The sequence below is a fragment of the Lagopus muta genome, chromosome 7, assembly GCF_023343835.1.
Source record: "Lagopus muta isolate bLagMut1 chromosome 7, bLagMut1 primary, whole genome shotgun sequence".
NCBI lineage: Eukaryota > Metazoa > Chordata > Aves > Galliformes > Phasianidae > Lagopus > Lagopus muta.
The window spans coordinates 27084329-27107728 of NC_064439.1; the positions used below are offsets into that span (position 1 = coordinate 27084329).

The 23400-nt window shown below is 36.7% G+C and overlaps 2 protein-coding genes across 5 annotated transcripts in view; both read right to left on the reverse strand.

The window, feature by feature from the left end:
• The window catches only part of ETV1 (ETS variant transcription factor 1), a 64031-nt gene extending 52842 nt beyond the window's left edge, over positions 1 to 11189 (reverse strand). Inside the window, exons 1-4 of one of the 4 annotated variants that reach the window (XM_048950624.1) lie at positions 10985 to 11189; positions 10345 to 10478; positions 9507 to 9594; positions 7753 to 7800 (exon numbers count right to left, since the gene is read on the reverse strand). In XM_048950624.1, the coding sequence (XP_048806581.1) occupies positions 7753 to 7800; positions 9507 to 9594; positions 10345 to 10389 (181 nt within the window). In that variant the 5' untranslated portion in view covers positions 10390 to 10478; positions 10985 to 11189. Of the gene's footprint in view, positions 1 to 7225; positions 7678 to 7752; positions 7801 to 9506; positions 9595 to 10344; positions 10479 to 10634; positions 10779 to 10893 lie in introns of those variants that run through there. The other 3 variants (XM_048950625.1, XM_048950626.1, XM_048950627.1) reach the window with 3 other exon arrangements.
• Positions 11190 to 12343: 1154 nt separating this feature from the next.
• DGKB (diacylglycerol kinase beta) overlaps positions 12344 to 23400 on the reverse strand; it is a 368802-nt gene continuing 357745 nt past the window's right edge. The window contains exons 26-28 of the transcript XR_007378050.1: positions 23022 to 23060; positions 18361 to 18586; positions 12344 to 12426 (exon numbers count right to left, since the gene is read on the reverse strand). The gene's annotated coding sequence lies outside the window, so the exon portion shown is untranslated. The remainder of the gene's footprint in view (positions 12427 to 18360; positions 18587 to 23021; positions 23061 to 23400) is intronic.

Below are 23400 nucleotides of genomic sequence, written 5' to 3' on the forward strand. Positions count from 1 at the left end.
TAAAAGTAATTCCATCAAGTAATTTCTTGTTTACAGAAGACACATCCCACACATTGTTCTTAAGCCAGCTATCACTTTCACATGCAGCAAGGAGGCTAGAATGATTCTAATTTTATTATATGAACACAAGAGCATATATACATGTACGTCAATTTGTGAAGCCGGGATATTTGAAAAAGGCTAAATGAAACAAAAAAACTCCTTCTGAAAACAAGAAGCTTCATTTAGTGATTGCAGAACTGGGACAGCAATCTTATATAACTTTCTAGAGCATATTCTGTGTGCCGGACTGCTTCACAGTGATTTATTGTGTCTCTAGCAGTTTAACCTGACTTACTTCAAGTAAATCTTGTATTTAATATATTAGTAAATGAGGTCTGGATTAAACAAGAAAAATACTTTTTTCATTGATCCCCCAAAATTATGAAGACATATTTAACAGAGATTAAGGCGCATCATTTTATCAGTGCTCTAGAAAGAGATGGAGACTGCTGTCAAAGTGTATTTTAAATACAATATTGACACAGCCATAGAAGTCTCTGTAGGACAAGGACTGCAGTAAGAAAAAAGTGTTTAAAACTATGCCAAATATAAACAAAACAAAGCATAACGTCCAAATGTTCAACCTGGTAACATGTTTCCTACCAGAATCAATTTCTGAGGTACCGATGGTATTAAACTGAGCCCGCAAGTCTAAACACAGAAATTAAAAGGACCCACTATCTGTTAAAGACGAGAACTTAAATTATTCCTTCAGTTAACCTGGTATCACGTTTTTTTAAATAGCAAAATTGCAACTCACACATAATCATACTGCAGAAATGCAAAGGACCATCAGCCCAAAACACGGACTTCTTCCAACAGCATCTTGCTGTGAGAAGCCAAACGGTCTGGATACATCATCCCATTACTCAAAGGGAAGAGGGCTTTTATACATTCAGTTTGGATAATTACACACAGCCTTTGCAGCAAATTAAAAGGACAGGTAAAGACACTTTAACATGAATGTCTGAAAGGAAAATGTAACTTGCAGTGTTGCAAGGGTCTGCACATTTATATACGCATGACATTCATTTCCTCCTTTCTTTTATTCACAAATACTGCAATTCAGCAAGACTGCTATAAAATCTTCATTGGACTTCTGTTAACGTACTCAGTACAGGACACAATGCATAAATCACCAAAACTTTTTTCTTCTACTTTGTCTTTCAGAGGAAAATTGAAAAACATACCTGAAACAATCATCTAACTGAGCTCATTCCCTGAGCTACCTAATTATGGGGGTTGAGAAGGGAAGCATATACCAAAAGAGTAATAAAAGGTTTTGAAGGATATTAAGCACGTGGCTTTTACTGCTAATAGCAGAAGCAGCAACATCAGTTCATTCCACATTCAAAGTCAGAAAGTCTCACAATCCTGGAGCAGACAACATCTGCAGCAAGCTATCCAGTTCTGTCTAGATTATTACCAAAAGTTTTCTTTTTCCTCTTATTAAAGATATAATGTCTCAAGAGCACTTGGGAAGTGTAGAAAAATGTTAATGATAATCTCGAGGACATTATCAGTTTAGATTTTACAGCTTCACTACCTACTCAGTTAAATTCAGTTTGTGAAAAACAAATGTTTGCAGCACAAAAATGCTTAAGATTTGTTTGCAGTTTTCAGAGTTTTAAAAAGCCTTTAAAAAGCTGAACTGTGGCACATTTTGCAGAGGCAATGAAGTTCAAAAACAGGGATAAAAAAAAGAAGTTTTAAATTAGGGCCTGTTACCTTGCTTTCCCTGCAAGTAAACAAAAATAAAAAGTCCCCATGAACAAGCATCCAGGACAAAAGGAGTTAATATTTAATTAAAACCAGCTCTATCCACTGTAACAATGACCTGGAGCCAAACAAGGCAGAAGATGTATGAGTCATTCTTTCTGCCAGTGAATGAGACAGCTGATCTCCGAAGCAATTCCTCAAGACAAGCAGTCAGAACTGGAGTTCTGCCTCCATTCACAAAAACACAGTCCAGCACGAACCATGTGGCCCCAACCACAAGCTTTTCATGTCACACCCTTCCAGAAAGCTACAGCAAAGTAAACTTGAACTTTAGGCATAAACACACTGATTTCACTGCTTTGTCTCAAGACGTAGCACAGACCTGCCGAGGAACATATTTAATAAATGAAAAGTTAAGCGAGCTATAAAGGGCTTAAATTTAACTCTTCCTTCTCCTGATTACAAACAGCTTTGTAAAGCAGAACTGCACTCCAGGGAAAGGTGTTCTTGTTTAAAAACATCAACTTTTTTTTTTATTTAAAGAAAACAAGGAGCTGCAAACCTCCTTGCTTCACTTAAAACTTTATTTTGAGTATCATGACACTTCCTCTGGTGCTGTGTTCTCTGACCTCAAGCTACACTTTTAGAGCTAAGAGCCATTTGTTTTAAAATATCAGAGATTTATTCAAAGTGCCAAAAGAAATTTAAATTGACAGGAAATTATACATAGCCAGTAGTGTTTTAGCTGGAGCTAAAATAAGACTTTCAGGCCTCAGAAGTAATGAGTCTACTTAGTTCTCAGTTTTCTTTGATTGTCAGTTCTCAGTATCTGAAAGATTATATACATTCTAATATTCCTGAAATAATGGGGTGGTAGGGAGAGGGGTGGTTTGCCTTTTGGTTTTGCTGTTTGTTTTCTTTTTTTTCTTTCTTTCTTTTTTTTTTTTCTTTTTTTTTTCCAGAGGAACAACTGTTTCTAACAAAGGAGCATTCAGAAGCAGCACAGTGACAAATTTCAAGATGATAAAAAAAAAAATATTTCCCATAAGCACTGGATTTACTGTCAAAACAACCCCAAACTCTTTTTACATAAGTGAGATGCTCTGACTAATAAACTTATATGCAGTTCAAAACTAGCTCCAGATCTCAAAATTCTTCCTTATGTGAATAATCCCTAGGAATATGAAGATGGGTTTGCAGAATCTGTTCTTCATTTGGTACTATACTAAAAATGAGAAAAAAGCTTATGAGGAACACTCTCATTTAACACTGTGCTACATCTCCTCATAGTTTGCAGACCCCACTACGCCTTTGAAAATTATTATTTTGAATAAAAGAAATTTACTTTTCCAGCAAACAAGAAAAATTTTAGAATGTTTATTACTATACAAACTTTTAGACTTGTAGATTTCTGGTGGTTTTATTTGTTTTGGATTTCTTTTTAAAAGAAAACACAGACACCCATCCCATTTTGCTTAATCTCACTTTTCCCCGTTTTTTGTCCACAAGTACTTAAGAGTTATGAGTTTCTGAAAGCCAAATCTGTCAGACTACTAGAATCTATAAAAGAAGCTATTCTCTGAATCACAAATCCCAAAATGAAAATTTTTTCACTGCTTTTTAACGTATGCCCATTCGGGTAGATCTCTGCTATTATTATTATCTGCATTAAGGCATCCTTTCTTGAGTATTTTCTACTCCTAGGAAAACATGGATAGCTCCCAAATATGGCTCCGTTGTATTTGCTGGCTACATTTTACAACTTTCTGACAGAAAACAACTTAGGCATAGTAAACCACTACACAGCTTCATTGATTTAAATAAAACCACTTTAACTACACAAATATTTGATAACTTTCTTTTATTAAAAGTGATGCTTTGAGAACTAGAAAGTGTTCATTTTCATACCTCCTAGTTGAAGGAGTAAACTAGACGTCAACACAAGATTAGACATCACCACAACATTGGTGCATCCTCCACAGGCGACCAGAGGGCAGAAACTCATTTCCTAAAGTCCAGCTCAAATGTAGGAATTAGTTATCTGGGAGAAATAATTCATTTTCAGATACCAAGAAACAGTGCTTAAATCCTGGTAGCCGGCAATAGCCATCTACTCACTTTAACTAAGCTGTTGTAGAGACATGAACCCGTTACTGTAGCCATTATTATTTCAAACCACTTAGTTTTCACTTAAGCCTTTTGTATTTTTTCAAGCCATGCAACATAAAGTTTTATTTTTTTTTCAGTTTACTACCATCTGAGGAATGGATTATCTACCACTTTAGGAAGCAGATCTACTGCATACATTTCTTATTTGCTTGGGATGCTTTTCACATATCTTTAACACAGTGTAGGAGGAACTTGTATCTGAAAGAGTAATTTTTAATAAAAAAAATTGTTTCTTGTTTAATCTATTATTCTCCCAAAACTAGATGCTTTTACCATGCAAAGGAGGCTTTCACTCACTAAGAATTTCATTCCTCTCTTCTTTTTGTTCCAGAATCAGAACTAACAGCTACCACGATGAGATAACATTAGATTAATATTTCAACGAATTTTTTCAAATCACTGAACAATTGCTATCTGACAAACCCAATCTAATTCCAAATACATGAAATCAATAAAGTCATCTTCTAATTTTATCATGACAAAATGTTGCCATCAAGTTATTTAAACATAAAACTAAAGATAATATCTGAATAATATTTGTCTTGGTTAGCAACAGGCAATTTTAACTATTTCCTTTCAAGTTTGAAGGTTGAAGCAATTATTAAAGGTTTCCAGCTTCACATTTCTGGCATCAGAAATCACTTACTATCTATATTCAGTCCTGAATAACAATCAACATGAAGAAACCTTATTTAGAGTAAATTTTATATAAAAATAATTTTGACTCTTACTTGCACACTTAATACTACAATGTAAAATGCAAAACTCACTTCCATAAAGATCTATGCAGCTAGTGGAATATGCCTCTAAGTTTTCTGCAAATAGCATTCAGCTTGTTAATTATGGAGTAATAAAATATTAAAGAGGTTACTAGATTGTTTACATTTTGCATTAATTCTTCAATATATGAGAACCTTGACCACTTTCAGTAGGAAAAGAATACATTTCTATTGTGTTTGCTACCAACTTTTCACATATGACAGTAACAGTAAACACAGGTGACATTAACTGATCTCCAGGCTAAATTATGTGTTACAGTACGGGTAACTTCAGGAAAAATAAGAGCAAACAAACAAACAAGCAACAAAAAACAAAAGCAGCAAGCATTCTTTGCATGTAATAAAATGCAGCTCACTTTCTTCTCCTAACTAATAAGTAGATGTTTGACCTGGTTACTCCCCAGTGGGGATCTGAACTCGTGGGAGAAACCTGGTCAGCTGCCACTGCTTTTCTTAAAAAGGGTCAAGATGTTTTAAAATTTCATGGTCATTTCCCTGGCTCCAGAGCATTATGAAAAGAAATATGTAAACATTACTGACTCTGCCAAATTGGCAGACTAAGAGCCTATGAAGGTCCAGAAGAACATAAATGGACACATCTAACAAGGGGTAAACAAGTCTGACTTTGAAATTGGTTTCCTGGCTAAGCTCAACCGTGTAGACATTTAAGCAGAGCCACAATATTCTCAAACACCAGTATGTTATAAAGACTATCAAAACTAGTTGGTTTGTGTGTGTGTGTGTGCGTTTGTTTGTTTTCCAATAAATTGTTATGCTCAAGTTAAGAAACCAATATTTGATTTTCTGATCTTGATTTTTTGGGATTTTAGCTTACCCTTTAGGAAAGCTGTGAAAAGTTTTATGGAAGAGATAAAAAACATGGTGTGGCCTTAAGCATACAAATTTCTTTAAGTAAGAAAAGTCAGTAATAGTTTTAGTTTAAATATGTTGTCAAAAAACACAGTTATAACATTTTACACATTAATGCCGCTACACGAAAACAAAACCTTTTTCTTTTTCTTTTTTTTTTTTATTTTCAAGTACTTACCAGATGACGCTACCTGCATTTAAAGGTTCCTCCACCTAGCTGACATAGATCTAGACACCTTTCTCTCTCAAATCCTATCTAAATTTATTAAGTGAGGCACACTCAACTAAAGGGGAAAAAAAAAGGCTTTGATACAATTCATTCCAGTCTAAAGTAGGCAGTGCCTGTAGAATAAAAACTGCCATTACGGTAATTTATGTACCTACAGAAATGATTAAATCAATTTTAAATTCCATATTATTTTTCAAACTTACATTATTATCTGCACATGCTTTATGAATCTGTCTGTATTTTTCTGATTTACGATCAAAGAAATCTAATCATTTTCAGAAACAAAAATGTTCATCCCACTAAAAAAATCAAGCTAAAAGTTCCCTCCATCCAAAAAATAATATCTTTTGAATAGCATTTTAACTTACTTCTGGCTAATTAAAATGAATGAGCTGATATAAAATAAAAAGAGCCTTTTAAAATTACCACAGAGACAGATATTGTTGTAGTTGATCATTATACTAGAAAAACCTATCTTCTTATAGGACATTCTGTTTTCAATGTTTGGGAAAGAATCTTACTAATTCATAGAAACATAACGTCTGCTCCACAAATTTAAAAAGCACTTTTTAATTACATACCAAATAGCTACATGCTAAAAATAATGCTAGGAAAAAAAACATCAGCAAAATAAACAGTCCCCCACACCTTATTTGCAGGTTAAGAACTTGACTAACTACATATAAAGCTACTGAAAAAAAAAAAAACAAAAACAGTTTGAAACCAAGTAATCACCAGCAACATTTCCCTCTTTCTATGAAAAGCAGCAGCAAGCAGCTCACCCCACCGTCTCTACCTTCCAAAGGATCTGAGCATCTATTCTATAAACAACTATGCATAGTCCAGTGCATAATAAAAATGAAACATATGTGAATATCCATATCCATTTTTATCAGGATAAATTTGGAAAAATTATCTTAGTTTGCATCAAAATCCGATTTCAGAAGTTTACTTTAAAATTTCATCCAGTAATATTCAGAAGAGAAAATGCATAAAAATCTTTATGCTTGAAATAAATAGTATTGTAAATACAAAGGAAAAAAGAAATCAGGAAGCATTGCAGATGAGAACAAATGCTCTTATAAGCAGAAAGCTCCCTTGCATTTTGTTAAAGTTCTCTTATAACAGCAGCTCATCTTTTTTCCTTGGTAAATTAATCTTTCAACAGCTACTCTAAATTCAGATTTCTAAATTATTTTTTTTAAGCTTTCTCTCTTCAGCAGAATGTGCTCTGAAAGATTATTCAAAATACTTAAAAGCAGAAACAGGTGCAAAAAAGACCGATGTCAGTTTTCTAATCACCCAATACACAATCTCATAACTACAAATCAGAAGAAAAGCATGCAAAATATTTAAAAGCAAATAAATGAAAAAAAAAAAAGCAAGAAATAATACTTTTTAAGTATTCCATACACACCTAATGTTCTGTGTTGTGAACAAGGTGGAAAGAAGACACTTGCACTTAAATCTTGAAGCATCCCGTCCCGATGAACCCAGAGAAACTAATTTCTGCCATCAGAAAGTACTCCACCAGAACACCAAATAATTATATGTGCTGCTCTAAAGGAAACAGCAAGCCCAGTTCTGGCTGTATGTAGTCTCTCGAGGTACAATAATATAAACCTGATCAATTGCAATTAAAATCTGAACAGAGGCTTAGAACTTGAAGTCTTGGTGCATTAGTTCTTGCCAAAAGCAGATGTGATTGTGAGCTGGAAGCAATTTCTCCTGGTAATTTGTGATGACACTGGGTAGAGCAGCCCCAGAGTCCCCAAAGACAAACTCATCAGAGGCTCTAATGTATGCATGACACATGAGGTGGCTCTTTTAGAGCTCAATTAATTGGGCTGAACATTAAGACAGCAAGTTCAGGAGTTTTTTTTTTTCTCCCTTCTTCCCCTCAGAGTTGTTTTTCCTCTTTTTACAAGCAGTTTTTTCCCTTACCTTCTGCAAGCCATGTCTCCTGTAATTGGCTCAGATCTTGAAAGAGTTCTGCAAAAAGATGAAGACAGGGATAAAAGACTCATACCTTTAATCTCTTCCTAAGATTAATATATACTCAAAAATATCTTTTTCCTGAAGAACAGCGTATGTGAATTCTATTTTGGTAGTCAAGCATATAGACAAAGATATTTTCGGGTTGCAGTTAATGATTTCTCTACACCTCTATAATACTTACTGTATTATTTTATCAGTTCTTGAAATAATAACAGAATATTAACCAAGTTCTACAGTGCAGTAGGCTTATTCAGCAACACACAGTGAGGCTATAACTGCTAGTCTTTATGATACAGGTGAACTATTTCTACTTATATGACCCAGGCCTCCTCCTGCAATATCCATCCGGATAAAGCTCTCTTGGAATTCAGCACAAGTTCTCCCTGTCCAGACTGAATATTTTTATTAGCAGGGTTGTAACTATCATATAAAAATTTTGAAGCAAAGGCCTGAGGAGCTGCAACAGCAAAGAGAAATGGAAAATCTTCTTTCTGTACTTCACCTTATGTTTTACTTTATATGACAAGAGAACTAGCACTATTTCCTGCATACTACACTTATTGTACTTATTTAAAGTGAAACTACTTTCTCCCAAGACTGCATTTTGCAGAAGAAAAACCTTTTTGCAGTTCACTGAAATTGGTCGCTTATAAAGGTGCAAACAAGAGCAGCATTCAGATCATTTGCAAAGCCCCGAAACGCAGTTACGAAAATTCTGTGTACGGACGAGTAGGATATTTGAACTGACAAATGGTTTATTTTTAATTTACCGTATTTTGAAAGCGACTTCCTCTTTTCTGAATGCTGACAGTTTACTATTTACATACACTTAAATGACAGAGCCTATTCATTTTTCCTCTCGACCGATACCTCATGTTAGAAATCTTTTAACTGAAAACCAGGAAGCTGTTTTCTTTTCAATTTGCATCAGAAAAAACTTTTCTAAGCAAATAAGTAGGGTTTTAAAAAGTATCTCAGCGAGTCCTCACCCTGCTACGATTTATATGGGGGTATTGTTAGCCCCTGAGTGCTCTCCTATATGCCTATCATACTCGGAGGGGTGTAAGAGAGCATGTCTACTGACCTTGTAACCTAGAGAAGTGACAACCAGACTACAGATCTCAAGCCCTGGTTATGTCAGCTACCGATGTGAACAAGTTACAAAACTTTGGCTCTCAAAATATCTTCTGTCTTGGTCTTCCTTAACTGAACTTACCAGGGTTTTTAACCCTATCACTGTTATGCTGGCACAACAGCAGCAGCTATACCACAAAGCAAAAGTGCATCTCCACACCAGCATTTCTCACCAGTGAGCATACACCAGTGGAAAAGAGTGAGGGAACATGGAAAGCTCTGAATCTCATGAGGCCTGAAGGAGATAAAACCAGGTGCACTCTGTCCATGACTTGTCTGAGATGCTGCAAAGTCTTGGCCTCAGTGCATGACATTCGTGTGCCGCATGCGCAGCAATACCTAAAATGCAACAGGGTAAGTCAAGGAAAGAATATCAGCTTTATCAGTTTATTGCCTTTGCCAGTTTGTTTTGCAACAGTAAATGCAATTTTCTTGTCTTGTTTATTCAGATAGATCTAGATAAATATATTTCCAAAATAAATAAATAAAGAGCTCTCAAGAAAGCTTCTCTGCATTAGTAAGTAAAGGGAGGGGGGGGGGGGGGGGGAAGAAGAATAAGCCCTCACCTTCTGAATCATGAGCCAGGTCTCTGTTAATGAATTTTCTTTTCCTGACATTTGTCGGTCTCTCATTACAGTTTCTCCCACGCGGATTCTATAAACAGGAAAGATCAGTTACTTTAGAAATCTGAGGGTATTTTTTTTTTTCATTTAATCAAGAATACTCAAAGCCAGCACGAATTCTTTACATTTTCAAACAAGAAAATGATCTTCTTACAGCCTCAAGCTTCTAGCAGAAGATATTGCTGAGCACCTAACATCCTCCTAAAGATTCCTGTGTCTAAATGCAATATAATTCTAGCTATCCATGAAGATTTCTATTTGTGCAGACAAATATGTAAGCAACACAATACTAACCATGTATTTTTTAGCATCTAAAGTACACAAACCTAGACAATAGCATATAGATTCTCTCTGCATAATATACACAGGAGAATCCAAACACAAGACTATAACCGACTGCTCTGTCTTTCCCTCCTCTGTCACTTATAAAACTGTTTGCAAAGTCCTGAAAGCAAATAATAATAAAAAAAAAGGTTTGACTCAATTTCTTTCTTCTGAGTGCTGGATGCAAACACAGCCAGAAACTTTGGATGCAGTTGCTGCTCTTGCCTTTCTGATCCAATGATTATGTTTGGGATTTTTTAATCATCCTTAAACTGTCTTTAAAAGAACATTATGTTTATTGCAATAATGGGAAGATAAGCTTGTCTCGCAGGCACAGCTCTCACATGAAGAGTCGCCCCTACAGCGGCAACAAAGCAGATACTCTGCCTGCACAACTCCCCCACATAAATAAGTCGGAGTCAAGTTTATAAACACCAACTTTAAGATGATCACTCACATTGGTGACCATGTAAGGCACTTGCTGGTCATAAAATCCATCCATCCTGTGGCTCTTCCACGAGTCTGAGCTCAGTGTTTTATTTACTGGGCATTGGATCTGGAGATTTCCTCGGGATCTAGACTCCAATCAGCCTGGAGGGGAATACAAGATGGCTTTTAGATTAAAAAAAAAAAAAAAAAAAGAAAAAAAAAGAAAAAAAAAGCATGAATGAACTGCTTGCATTTGCATAGCTAATTAACCTCAAAGAGTCCCATTCATAAAAACAACCCTCCCTTCTCTGCCTTCACCTGGGCTACACGCTTCTGCCGAGAAAACACGGAGCAAAAGCACTTCGGGGCAGCAGCCGAAAGACGGGCGAGAGGCAGGGGTTTATGTACCCTCCCGCAAGATCCCCCGGGCCATCCGCGCTACTGGCAGCCCCGGCTGGGGCCGTGTGCTCGGCTGTAATGGCGATCGGCACCTCACGGCAGCGGCGGCAGCGCCCGCCGGCCACGGCCACGCACACCCACACGCGCACACACACACACGCACACACACAGCACGCACCCCGCCGCCTTCTCCTCGGGGATCGCTCTGGCCAACCCCCGCCACCACGCAATCCTCCAGGGCGCCGGACAAAGTTGCGGGGAAGACCCACCTGAAGGCCACGCACGGCGATCGGCTGCAAAAAAATTCCCTCCAAATTTAATAAAAACATTAATTATTCCCCGGCACTTCCCCCTCGGAAGCAGCGAGCGCCACTGACAGAGCTCAATCCCGTGGTTTTTCCTCTCCTCCTCCTCCAGGGGCCCCCGAGCCGCGCCGGCGGATCCCCGCCGCCCATTGGCTCCCCGCGCCCCCCGCCGGATCGCCGGATCGCCGCCCGCCCGCCCGGCCCCGGCCCCGGCCCGCGCCCCCCGGCCCGGCCCGGCCCCGCTGCCGGCGCGAAGGAGGAACCGCAGCCCGCGGCAGCTCGGCCGGGGGGGGTGGGGGATCAGCAGTCATACGCAGCACGGTGCCACCGCACCGACCCCGCGACGATCCTACAGCAGCTCTTACACCCCCGGTTACCCCCCCCCCCCCCTCCAATCCCCCATAAATAAATAAGTAAATAAATAAATAATTAAATGAAAATAAATAATTAAATGAAAATAAGAAATTGAACAAGTTTTGTCTCTCTGGCTTCAGAAAAGCAGGGAAACAACATCCCAACACACGTACACCATCCTTTTTCTGGCGGCACAGCTGTCCCACCAAACTTCGCAGGAACCAGAGCTGAGGCTTCATGCTGCTCTGCCACTATCCAGTGGCATCCCAGTTTGTTTTGTTTTGTGATGTTATTATTGTTGTTTTAGCTGAATCATAGAAATCAGTTGTTGCTTTTACTTTCATTACCATTTCTTAGTTTCTGGGTCAGCAGCCAGGCACTAGACACAGGGGTTGTCTTTTTGGTGGCAAGATGTGCAAGCTCAGGATTTCTGATGGACTCTCCAAGCCAACTTACTTTCTTTCTCTGCAGAGAGTGGATGACAGAAGGCCTAAAAACTCTGAACTGCTGACACGCAGCAAAACAGCAGTTTGGTTTTACAAAGCATCCATCCTTGTCCAGACTTTGGGAACAGAACAGCAGATAGCGCAGCAGACAGGTGGCATACTTGGGTATTCATGACCTGCTGTGAGATACAAAGTTTCAGATTCTTATGATCTGTTGCAGCTCCGCAACAACGGGCAGATCCCTGAGGGACCAAATCCAGCGTTGCCCTCAGCCCTTTCTGAGGGCTTTCATCACACCTAAGGGTATAACAACACTTTTAAGTAAATTGCCTGCAGGGCATTAAAAATTGTCAGGTTTCTTCTAGACTAGTTTATATTGATAATTCCAGTTATTTTGCTATTCTAATGTATATTTCTTTCTCTTACAACTTTTTCCCCTCTCCTTCCATTCCAGTTTTGCTGTTCACACTCACACGCTACTTGTCTTGTCCATAAGACAGCCTCATTTTCCCACCAGGCCATCCTTCCCTTGCTGCCATGTCAGGGTAAATGCCCTCCACCAGCTGCTAGCTTCTTTGCTCTTGCTGTTTCCATTCCCCAGGACACCTGGAATTACAGGAGTGTATTCGATTAAATTTTAAACACTATCCCAATGATAATTGTAATGTCTTCTTGGCTAAATCTCGGAGCTGCTACTTCTGTACACCACTTCTGTAATGTAATAGGGAAATAAAAAAATAAAACCCTACAAGTATAAGTGCAGTTATGCAGTTTCCTGGATAATTACTCTTTTTTTTTTTTTTTTTTTTTTTAATTTATATGTATGCCCAGACATAAGCAGCTGGGGGGGACATGATGGGCTTGGAAGAGTCTGGCCCCAAGAGTGCATGTCTTAACCCACAGACCTGCCAGGTCAGCTGCCTTCTGCAGAGCTGATGGAGCTCTCCTGCTGGGTGCATGTCTGAGCTACTCATCAACCAGTCCCCAGAATATGGGACTCTCTAGTCTAAATCAGAATCATGATGGATGGCTTTTCCTTTAAACAACACATTAAAGTTTGTTGGTGTGTATGTTTCCCAAGCAGAAGTTCCTGAGGGACCTCAGTCACGTCAGGTGTTCATAACCTCCTGCAGACTTGGCACAACTTGATCCCATCCTGTGCTTCCCTGTACTGCACTCTGCACCTCACTGGTTGCTTACAGAGCTGGAAGAGCCTGCACCTCGCTGGTGATAGTGGAGCTGGAGGAGGCCTGCACCTCACTGGTGCTCTAGCAGCCTGCAATGGCTGTATTCAGTGTGCCAGGGTGGGCTGTGTCTCCAGGAGAAGCCCAAGTGTCCCAGCTGGAGACACACTGCGTGCCTGCTGCTCTTCCTCATACTGTGTGTCTCTCCCCTTTCTCCTTCTCATCTCTGTCCCTTGCACATGCTAGGGAGGAATGGAAGGAATAAAGCCATTTTGAAGACCTCTTTATCCTCTCCGTTCATCCACTGTGCTGAGGGAAATTGTCATTAAGTATTAAGCAGTTGATGCTTACAGAACAACAAAACAAAACCTTAACATATATGCCATCAAGTCACTCCAATTTCTATATGCAGAAATGTAGCCTTGTACTATTACAAGTCATACCTGTGTTATACGTAAACTAGTGTAGCCACACTAGTAATTTTGCAATTTTGAATTCTTGTCAAAAATTCCTGCAACCTTGCTTTATTTATGTAATAAACTTTTTATGTTTTAACTACTATTTCTGAAAAAAAAAAAAATATTGAAAAGACTGAACAGATTTGATCAAGTTGAATGTATTCTAGAAAACTGTGTTGAACTTATTTTGCTAAAAATTGTTTAAAATAATTCAGCTTTCCTATTAGCAGTGCTTGGTGTTGTCGGAACTGCGAGACAACAACTTACTGCAACAGCTTGGTAAGTAAGATATTTGTTTTCTTTTAGAAACTTGGACTCAATTACAGTACAAACCCTCACTATATACTGAAAAATACATATTATTCCCATATCGTAATGGCAACGTATACTTCACACAGTTATCTGAAAGAGGACAATGAAATATATATTTCTTGCTTGATTTGACACACACTGGCGCTACAAATCATTGCTGTAACTTAAAAAATCAAAGTAAATCCAGGCAGGCAGAATGAAGAGAAGATCCGATAAACACCAAAAAACTTTGTGCAGAAAATAAGGACCCTTTTGGAAATCTTCATAAAATCCTTCAGGGAACAAAACCAAAAGCAAAAACAAAAACTATAGTCACAACTGAAATATATTAACCAAGTAAATTTTAAAATAATACGAAAAAATACTTAAAAAAGAAAGATCTTACTTTGTTTTCTAAAATTGTTATCTGAACCATTCCTTCTAAGCATTGTCCCCAGTAAATGTGATGTACTTCTGAACCTGGTGTACAACAAAGGAATGCCATCAATTAAGCAACTATTGAGCAGCAATATTTAAAGCATAGTCTATAGCAGACTCAATAAAATAACAAGTAAGTATGCGACTACAGCAAAACCATGACATCCCAACAAGATTTCTCTCTAACAAATTAACCGTTGGCCACCTTTTAACCTACTGATGCTGAATCTCCCAGCATGCTAACAGTGTTTATTTTATCATAATGCTATTGGCAAACAAATAATACATAACAACAAAACTAAAAAGAAAAGACAAAGATAAATGAATATGGCAGCCTGGCTTTTCATAAAGCCTTTGGTTCAGATGCAGCATCCAAGACTGAACCTTAAGTTAGAAAAAAAAGGAAAGTACCGGTAGGAAGGAAACACACAATAATTATATCCATATGGTAAACTATCAGATGTGGGACTAACAGTGCATGCAAACAAGTGTCTTCAAAGAAAGAAGGAAAGAAAACAAAGAAGTAATCCCAGTTAAATGGTACTTAACATATGGATTAATAACACACTGTATACATCACTGTAGTTTAGAGTCAACAATGCTCTAACCTAGAGGCCTCCTTAGGTAACTGCATTTAAATGCCCATTTACCTGGTAATGCAATGCAAGGTAATTTTCAGATAAACATTTATGTACTAGAAACTTATGCTAGTCAGGAAAACAAAAATTAAGATATGTTCCACATGCAGTGCAAGAAGCAAAAAGCTCAAACATTTTTCTTATTACAGGTGAAAAGTGAACTCAGTTTAATAAATTTTCAGCCTCCATCTTAGCTTAGAGTTGACCATAGAAGCCTTCGAAAAGAGAAAGACGTCTATTCTCGTAGTCAGAACACTGTCCTAGAGCAACGAGCAGCTCAGAAAGCTGTATGGTTCCAGCTCAGCTGGCAGTCTGCTATGTAATCCCCACACAGGCTGCCCCTGTCACTGCACCTCTTTTTTATTCCTATGAAGAGGGATAATGATTCTCTCTTCATTTGAGATTTATCACTGAAAATAATAGGAAGCCTATTAATAGAAAGTGTATCCTGGCTGCAACTAGCACCTTGAATTGCCATTATCTATCTCTCTCTGAATTTGTAGAGGACAAAAGTCATGCTACACATGCATAGTAACTTCAATAACACTACACAACAGAAGTGGGTCAATCAGACCTCTGAACTGATGCTCAGGAGAGAACATTCAGTTCTGCACCATATCAGAACCAAAGCAGTAAGCAATCTTCTGCCTCAAAATACCAGAGAACAAGTGAAATGACAGTTTGATTGGCCTGTATAAACTGTCACTATCTTAGTGATACTCATTTCCTGACAAATTGAGCAAATCAAAATTAAAAAGCTACTAGCCTCAAACTTAACATGGCAATATATGAGTCTCTGGTAGAACCAAGTAAAAGCATACACACATACATGAATTGTAATGGGTTTCTTGCAAGCTCATTGAAGTTCATAGCTTGCTGCCCTTGCCTTACACTCACAAAATGGCCAGCCACAATGAAGTAGCCTAGAAGTCATTTGGATATCAGGCGAGACAAAGAATTTGTGCACAAACCTTAATCTCACAGATGGCTTTAATCTGCATATCCTCCCTTATTAATACTGAGAGAGAATCATGCAAACACTTCAGAATCCTTTGCATATTTTATGTGAGATTTTTGCCCCATTATAGCTCATGGGGGAGATAGAAAACCTCAAATCTCCTTACGCAGTTATAGTCTAAGACAAACACGGAAGAAAGATAAGGAAGAGAAAAGTTTATCAGCTGTGTTTGCTAAATTGCTGGAAAATCTGTTATTCAGAACTTGTTCAGTGTACATTAAGGGAGTTTGGTTGTGATTTCATCCTTCCTGACAGCCTGAAATCCTGAAGACACAAGAATAGTGTAAAAAGCACTTTCAGAATTATAGACTCACTCAAGATCACTATCAGACATACCCAGAGCTTGAGCACAGACTTGAGCAAGAGGCTTGCAGAAAAAATGTGATGTCATTTACTATATGAATGGCTGTAATGACCAAAAAAAAACACCAACAAAACAACAACAAACAAAGAAGAAGCACTGGACTCAAAGGAGGGCTAATGTGCCTTAAGTTTAGAAGAAGAGAAATATATCATGGAGAAGAAAGATTCTATAGGGGCAACTAATAAACTACATTCATTGATTAAATGACAATCCAGAGACATTGTTCATGGGACAGTTTACATTTTTAAGCCCTATGTCAGGCCTAGGTGGATATTTTCATCCGTCTACTACTTACATGTACAGACATCTACTTAAGATTCAACAAGGCTGGTGGTCCCAACAAATCCGGATAGCAATTTTTACAGATTTGCTATGCATTCTCTTTTTTTTTTTTTTTTTTTTTTTTTTTTGTAGATGCACCTCCCTATAAATGTACATCCATAAATTTTGTCAGTTACAGCAGTGATCAAAACTACTACTACCAGCAGGCAATGACTGTGCTGATATTACATCATATTACTGATATGGCTGCACCTGCACTATTAATGTACCAACTGTCTGTGACTTTCTCTTTTGCATGTTCTAGTCTCCCCATCTGGAGGACTACACCTGTGAAATTAAAAACACTTACAGCCATTAAGATGTAACCTTCTGCCTTTGCATGCCTTAAACCCAGTTGTTTGACGACAACATCTGCGTTTTCAAAGAAAAACAATGCTAGTGACGAAGAAAGTACAAAATCTAAGCCCAGTTCCAAGCACATAAAAATAACAATACACTGAAAAACAGGTAAAGATTAGCAAGAGAAAGAAAAATGTAAAATTTGGAAAATATGGTATGCTTATGCTTTCATAAATAGGAAACAAGACCTATCTCAACAGCAGAAACAAAACATATAGACTGGATAAACCACATTAGCTGAAGTGCATATTTATAATAAAATCTGTTTCAGAGACAAACTGACCCAATATCCAGTTAAACTGGGAATCTGTTTTGCTGGCAAGAAGACGAGAGGTGTGTATTGCCATTTATGTTGAGGTGGTGAATTAATTTTTGTGTGTCTATTTGCATTAGGGCATATATATTTGTTATAGAGGGCTAAACGTGAGAGAAAAGTACAATGTTAACTTCTGTGAGGATAATCAGATCATACAGATTAATTTCTCGATTTTATTGTATTGAATGTGTTCTATAATTTACAGCTACTAAGAATGCCATCCTTGCAGCAGGACTTTGTTGTTACTGTAAAGATACTAAATAAAGATGCCTTTCTCTATTCTTTCATCAAGCAAATGAAACTGTGCATCCCTGTTCCCCCATACTGGTACTCTTAAGAGTCAGAGGTAATAAAATAGGTAGCAGCAACATATGGTTTCTACCAGCACCAAAAAGAAGCAGTTTTGCCACAGGTTGAAGGAAGAATTTGAAAGAAAACAAAGAGGTTCCTGAGCTTTCCATGGGAACTTTTTGCATACAAAGCAATAAGTGGAAAATGCATAGTACTGTGAGCATTCATTATTGCTTGAATAGCTATTATATCTATTAGACAGCTATATAGCAGAGAATATTCACAGTGAGGGTAAACCGCATTGTCAAGAGCCAAAGATGAAGCGTTCCTAAGAAAGACAATTGAGAAGAGCATGAGGGCCAGGGACAACAAGAAAAGGATGGCAAAATGGGCAAGATAGCACTACAGGTTGTGTACAGGCAGAGATGCCTCAAAAAAAAAAATGAAGTTCAGAGGTATAAAATCTGCTAGCAAGTAGTGACTAGGAAAAGATCATGTTTTCTTGTAAGGAAGCTTTATATTGAGGCATAAACAACACTTTTAGCCATATGACTAGTAAATTCTTCATTTGGAAAGAATTCCAGGTGAGATGAAATCCCCTAAAAATGGAGTCAGACATGGAGCCTTACAGCAAGGTGTAAGATGTAGAGCACTCCACAAGGGGTTGTGCAAAACTTCATAAAAATAATAAATGTCACAGTGGATATACCAACACAATAACTCTTAAACCCTCAGAATTATAAAACAAAGCAGGCACAGAACATATAGAAACAGGAAGTTTTACCTGGTGAATTTAATGTGCTTAAAACCTTTCATTTGCACCTCCCAAAATCTGTTAGCAAGACAGGGAAGCATAATTACCTCTGTTTTTTGAAAAAGGAAAATGAGGCTCCTGTAAGTACACCAAGGATCAATAAGAGGGACAGATGTTGCATGCTGGGAGGATTTCAGTCATATTCAAGGACTTCGTTGCTTCTCTGACCTAGCAATATTGGGTCAGCAAACTCAGCTCTGATTTCAGAGGCTTCTTCCATACAGAGTGCACAAGGTTACCATTATTTGGAACTTCGCAATTCATTAGGTTTCACTGTTTGAAAAAGAGGGGAGAAGGAAAGGACATGTAACTCTGTCTTTGAATGTTAGGAATTTCATTTTTCTTTAACTATCTTATTTTAATAAGGCATTTTTTTCTATAAATTATTAGTTATATTAGATTTCATTTTATCATTTTTTTATCTGATTCAAAGAGTAAATTATGTTTAAAATTCTCCTTCATTCAAACACAAAATAGGAACTGGAAAGCAGGAGGTGAAATTGAATCTCCATTTTATATGATGAGGCCAAATAGAGCAAACATGGTCTAGTCCCACCTGCCTACTTCTGGTGTTACAGCTATGCGTAACTTCACTGCAGGGAAGTAAACAGGAGGAGATGACTGCAGTGTAAGAGAATTTGATCAGAAAAGGAGTATTTTGCTCTCTGAAACGTCTTGTTATGGGCTCACACAAAACTGGTTTCATTTTTTTAGGTCTGCACAACCTTGAAAGAATTCAGCTGTAGCTTTCCATTATTTTATGAAAGAAAAAAATGGTTCTAGCTAAAAAGGTACATCTTCTGAGAACTGTCTGCTGCCTAATGAGCAGTCTGTATGGTCCATAAAGAGTGAGAAAGATTCCTGTAGCATAGTGACATTTCATGGTCTTATGTCTCTTTCTAACACATTGCAGACTGGAGAAATTAATCTACTGTAAATATTAAAAGCCTTTTTACATAAGGAATTCCTTATAAGCCACTCTGCTCCAGCTATTTCCTTGTGTTTATTATTCTGACAATTCATTTTTATCATTAGAAAAAAGTGTAACTGAGTAGTAGATTAGAGATTTTGAATCCAAAATCTGTACAATCTCTATTTTGTTTCCGAGGAAAAGGAAGAAGTAGAGATATCACTTGATATTATTTACTGTATATTTTTATTTTGACTCTGTATTTTCAGCATGATGTGGTGTTAAATTCTTGGCACCTGCTCTACATACATATTTGGAAACACCAAATACTTTTTTTTTCTTTTTTTTTCTTTTTTTTTTTTTTTTTTTTTTTTTTTTAGGACTTTTCAGAGCACCTGCAGAAGAAAATGTATTATTGTGAAAAAGAGGCAGCTGCTCTTGAAATGTCATGGACAGACACAGAAAAGGTTGCACAAAGTTTCCACTACTTTTGAAAATGAGTGTTAAAATAAAATAATAATAATAACAAAATCAGTTCAACAAATGCCAGTCAGCCTGAATGGAAATTTTCAATTTGGCAGAATTTCAGAAATTGAATGGCAGAATAGAGACAGAAGTATTTGACATTTATTTGCTTGTGTTTCGAAATCACATCTTGGTTGAGAAAGAGGGAAAGAGAAGAAATAAACACCTCTACGAAAAACAGCAATATAAAAAGTACACTTTATGTTTGGTTGGACTCAGATAATACAATTACATTATGCCAATCGTATCGCAATCTGTTTTATTTATTAACCTAAGATGTAGAATACAGTAATCGTACTTTTTTTTGTCTTCTGTACATAATGGCCTTCACGTGCATTCATTTTTTCAAATTTTGGTTTGGGTTCATCTTTATTGTAATTTTAATTTCAAGTGCTAAGTTTACCTCTCTTTCAATGTTAATTGCTATGTTTATTTTTCTTTTTAATTTTAGAGGCCTGCAGTACAGTTTGAACTGGAGATTAATTAAATTCCTGATAAATCACATTCTAACAGGAAATCCCATTGTGAACAGGGCCAGGCTATTTTTAAAGAAATATAAAATAATACTAATAATAAATCTTCTCATTCAGTTAGGATCTAGTGCAGAGAAGAACAGAAGTTCAAGTTGGCATAAGGCTCCTCAGACAATAAATTTGGGAAAACTATGAGAGTGCAGAACTTCTTATATCTAAGGCTAGAATATTTGAAATATGGGACTTTATTCTCAGTGTTCCAATTACAAACTGTTGACTCCTTCTATTGTCGTCACTATGCTATTGACGATGGCCTAAGGGAGAAAGTTGGTTTCTGCTCATGTCTTATAAAACAAAACTCAAACACAGTCTCCTGAGCCAATGTAATTTTTTTTTTTTCCACCAACAGGGAAAATGCAAAGGAAAACATACCTGAACTATAGGTTGCTTGCTTTCTCTTCATGTTTAATTGTTTTATCAACAGTAATTACTACATTACATTTTGTAAAAGTAATTCATTAAAAGACTGTGTATGATTGTTGAAGGAGTACAAGCCAGAAAAAAATTCTTCCAAAGACCTACACTCTTCTTAGTTGATATAATGAATTAGTTGTTTCATTTATTGGACTACATCCTATTTTTTCTATCAAAGTTTTCTCTATAGGGTGTCCAAAATCCCAGGGACATTTATGTCACATCATCATAAAGATACCATTTTTGTTACAAGCTCTTTGGATGACCTGGGTATAAAGGTGCAGTAATATACACAAGATGGACCTATATGGAAAGACATGTAAAATTATTCAAGTAAATATTCTGTTAACAATTACACCCTTAAGAGAATAAAAATGGTGCACTTGACATATAATTTTCAGTTTGCTGAATGTTCTTGTACTGTGCTCAAAAGTTTAGGGAATGAGGCAATTGTTAGAGTGATGTACAATTCGTCTCAACTCATACTACTGACAATACACCACAGTTATGCACAAGAAACCAAAGTAGTTCTAAAAAGTCAATAACTTATGGTAAAATAACAATATGTCTCAGTAAAAGCAAGGAGAGAACTCTAAGACTTGGAGATAAACACTTGAAAAGTACAAAAAGTAAAATTAAAAAACATTCTTCTTTAAAGAAGTGTCATCACTCAAAGACAAAAAAAAAAAAAAAACAAAAAACAGATAAATGATTATTATGAAAGCAGGGGAAAATGTCCCCCAGTATTTCATATAATCTTTTCACATTTATTCTCACAGGAATAGAATAATACCTTTCTATTACTACACGGAACTGAAAGCTTCCCATAAGAAACTTCTAGAATAAATATATCCAAATTAAATTTTCCTGATTCCAGTTGTAAAGGACATACAGGAAAAAAAAAAAAAAAAAAAAAAAAAAAAAAAAAAAAAAAAAAAAAAAAAAACACAGAAAAGAAGAAAGAAAAACCTTTAAAAAGTGGGGAAAAAAGCAAATATTTGACAATTTGGAATGTTTGAAATTGCTGAATAGTTGAATGCTTAGGCCTATAAAACCTCTTTCCATAAATTCTAGTGTTTTATATTTACATAGTTTGTTTCTTCAAAGATCTGTCAGGAACCTTACAGTCCATGAGATTTACTTATGCTGTTAGAGCTTATAAAATAATTTTTTCCATTTTATAAGTTCTTATTAAAAAGTGGGTTTTTGTTTTGTTTTGTGTTTGTTGTTGTTATTGTTGTTGTTGTTTTGTTTTTTGTTTTTTTCTTTTCCCTGCAGTCTCAAACACTCTCGTAAAATGTACAGTTCTGCAAAATGCTAGTAATAGTAATCATGACTCATTAGGAGGTCATCCAAATTTCTTATTTATCACTGTTGACTTTTATTCTTATCAAAACCACTTTTTATACCTTAATGCAAAGCAAGATGAGTCCGTGCTATTCACCATTTTCCAGCTAACGGTTTCTTCCAGTGATTTTTGATTCTCCAAAAGCTGTTTGATAATTCAGAACTAGCTTCTACATAAACTAGCTTAGGCTTTTCAATAATCTTTCTATGCCACTTAACTGCAACAGCATAGTAAATCAAGCCTATTAGGGATAATTTGTTGTAACTTCCAAATAGTTTTTACTAATTTTGTGGCTTTTTTTAGCAAAAGGTCCTTTACTGAAAACGAGGCAGTGAGATAAATGTATTTTACAGGGTTGTACAGTATATGAAATTCTGCAAGCTCACTCAAATCCCTTATCAGTGGATAAATTTTGAATTCTGAAAGCACAAGCACCTCCACACTAAAAACAGAGGCATCAAATACTCCTGTCATTCATTTACTTCAAAACAACAGCAAAAACACATCTGCCTGTAAGAAACTGAGAGCTTTAGGGAAACACTGGAATGGCAACTCCAAGTATCCATATTGTGCATTTGAAGAATAGCATGTTTACATTAGGTTTAATATAGCAGAGAAATTTGTGCTGCCAGTAGTGTCTGACAAATATCCCTCAGCTTCTAGAGGCAAAAGTGTTGAGTTTTTATGAGCATTTACACTTAGGCTTCTGAGCAAAGACTGTCAACAAGGAAAGCATTCTTGCCAACTGTAGTGGTGGTTTTGCAAGACCACTAAACATTTTTTCTGTCTGAATATAGCATTTTTTATATTTGTCATGCTTTCCATATGGATATCATCTGCTGTTCTGAATGTTTAATGGTGGAATATAAGCATGCAGAAACATGTTAAAATCCCTCTTATCTGTACAAACATCTCCAGAATAAGCAATTACAAAAATACTACATAAAACTAAAGAACGAAACAGCAAACACAACTCACCTCAGCACGAACACAAAACCATATTCATCCTGTTTATCACTGTTAAGATAAATTAGTAAATATGAGAATGACAGTGACAAAAAAAAATGTGGCTTGCTTACTTAGAGTGATGACGACAGTGTCATATGTTGCTTATTAATAGAAGGTCTCTTTTTTAAGCAGTAGTAGAGAAACTGTTCTCTAGAAAGAGCTATCAAAAATGTTAAATATAAAATCAGCCACATGTAGCAACTCTGAGAAGATACTTGAAAAACCATAATAACCAACCGACCTCATAGACTGTCAGATGATAGATAACTTTTGGTATCATCTGTAATGATTCTCTAACTCAGGAAAAGAGGCTAAGAAAGTTGTTGTTTTAATTGGTTTTATTTTGTGA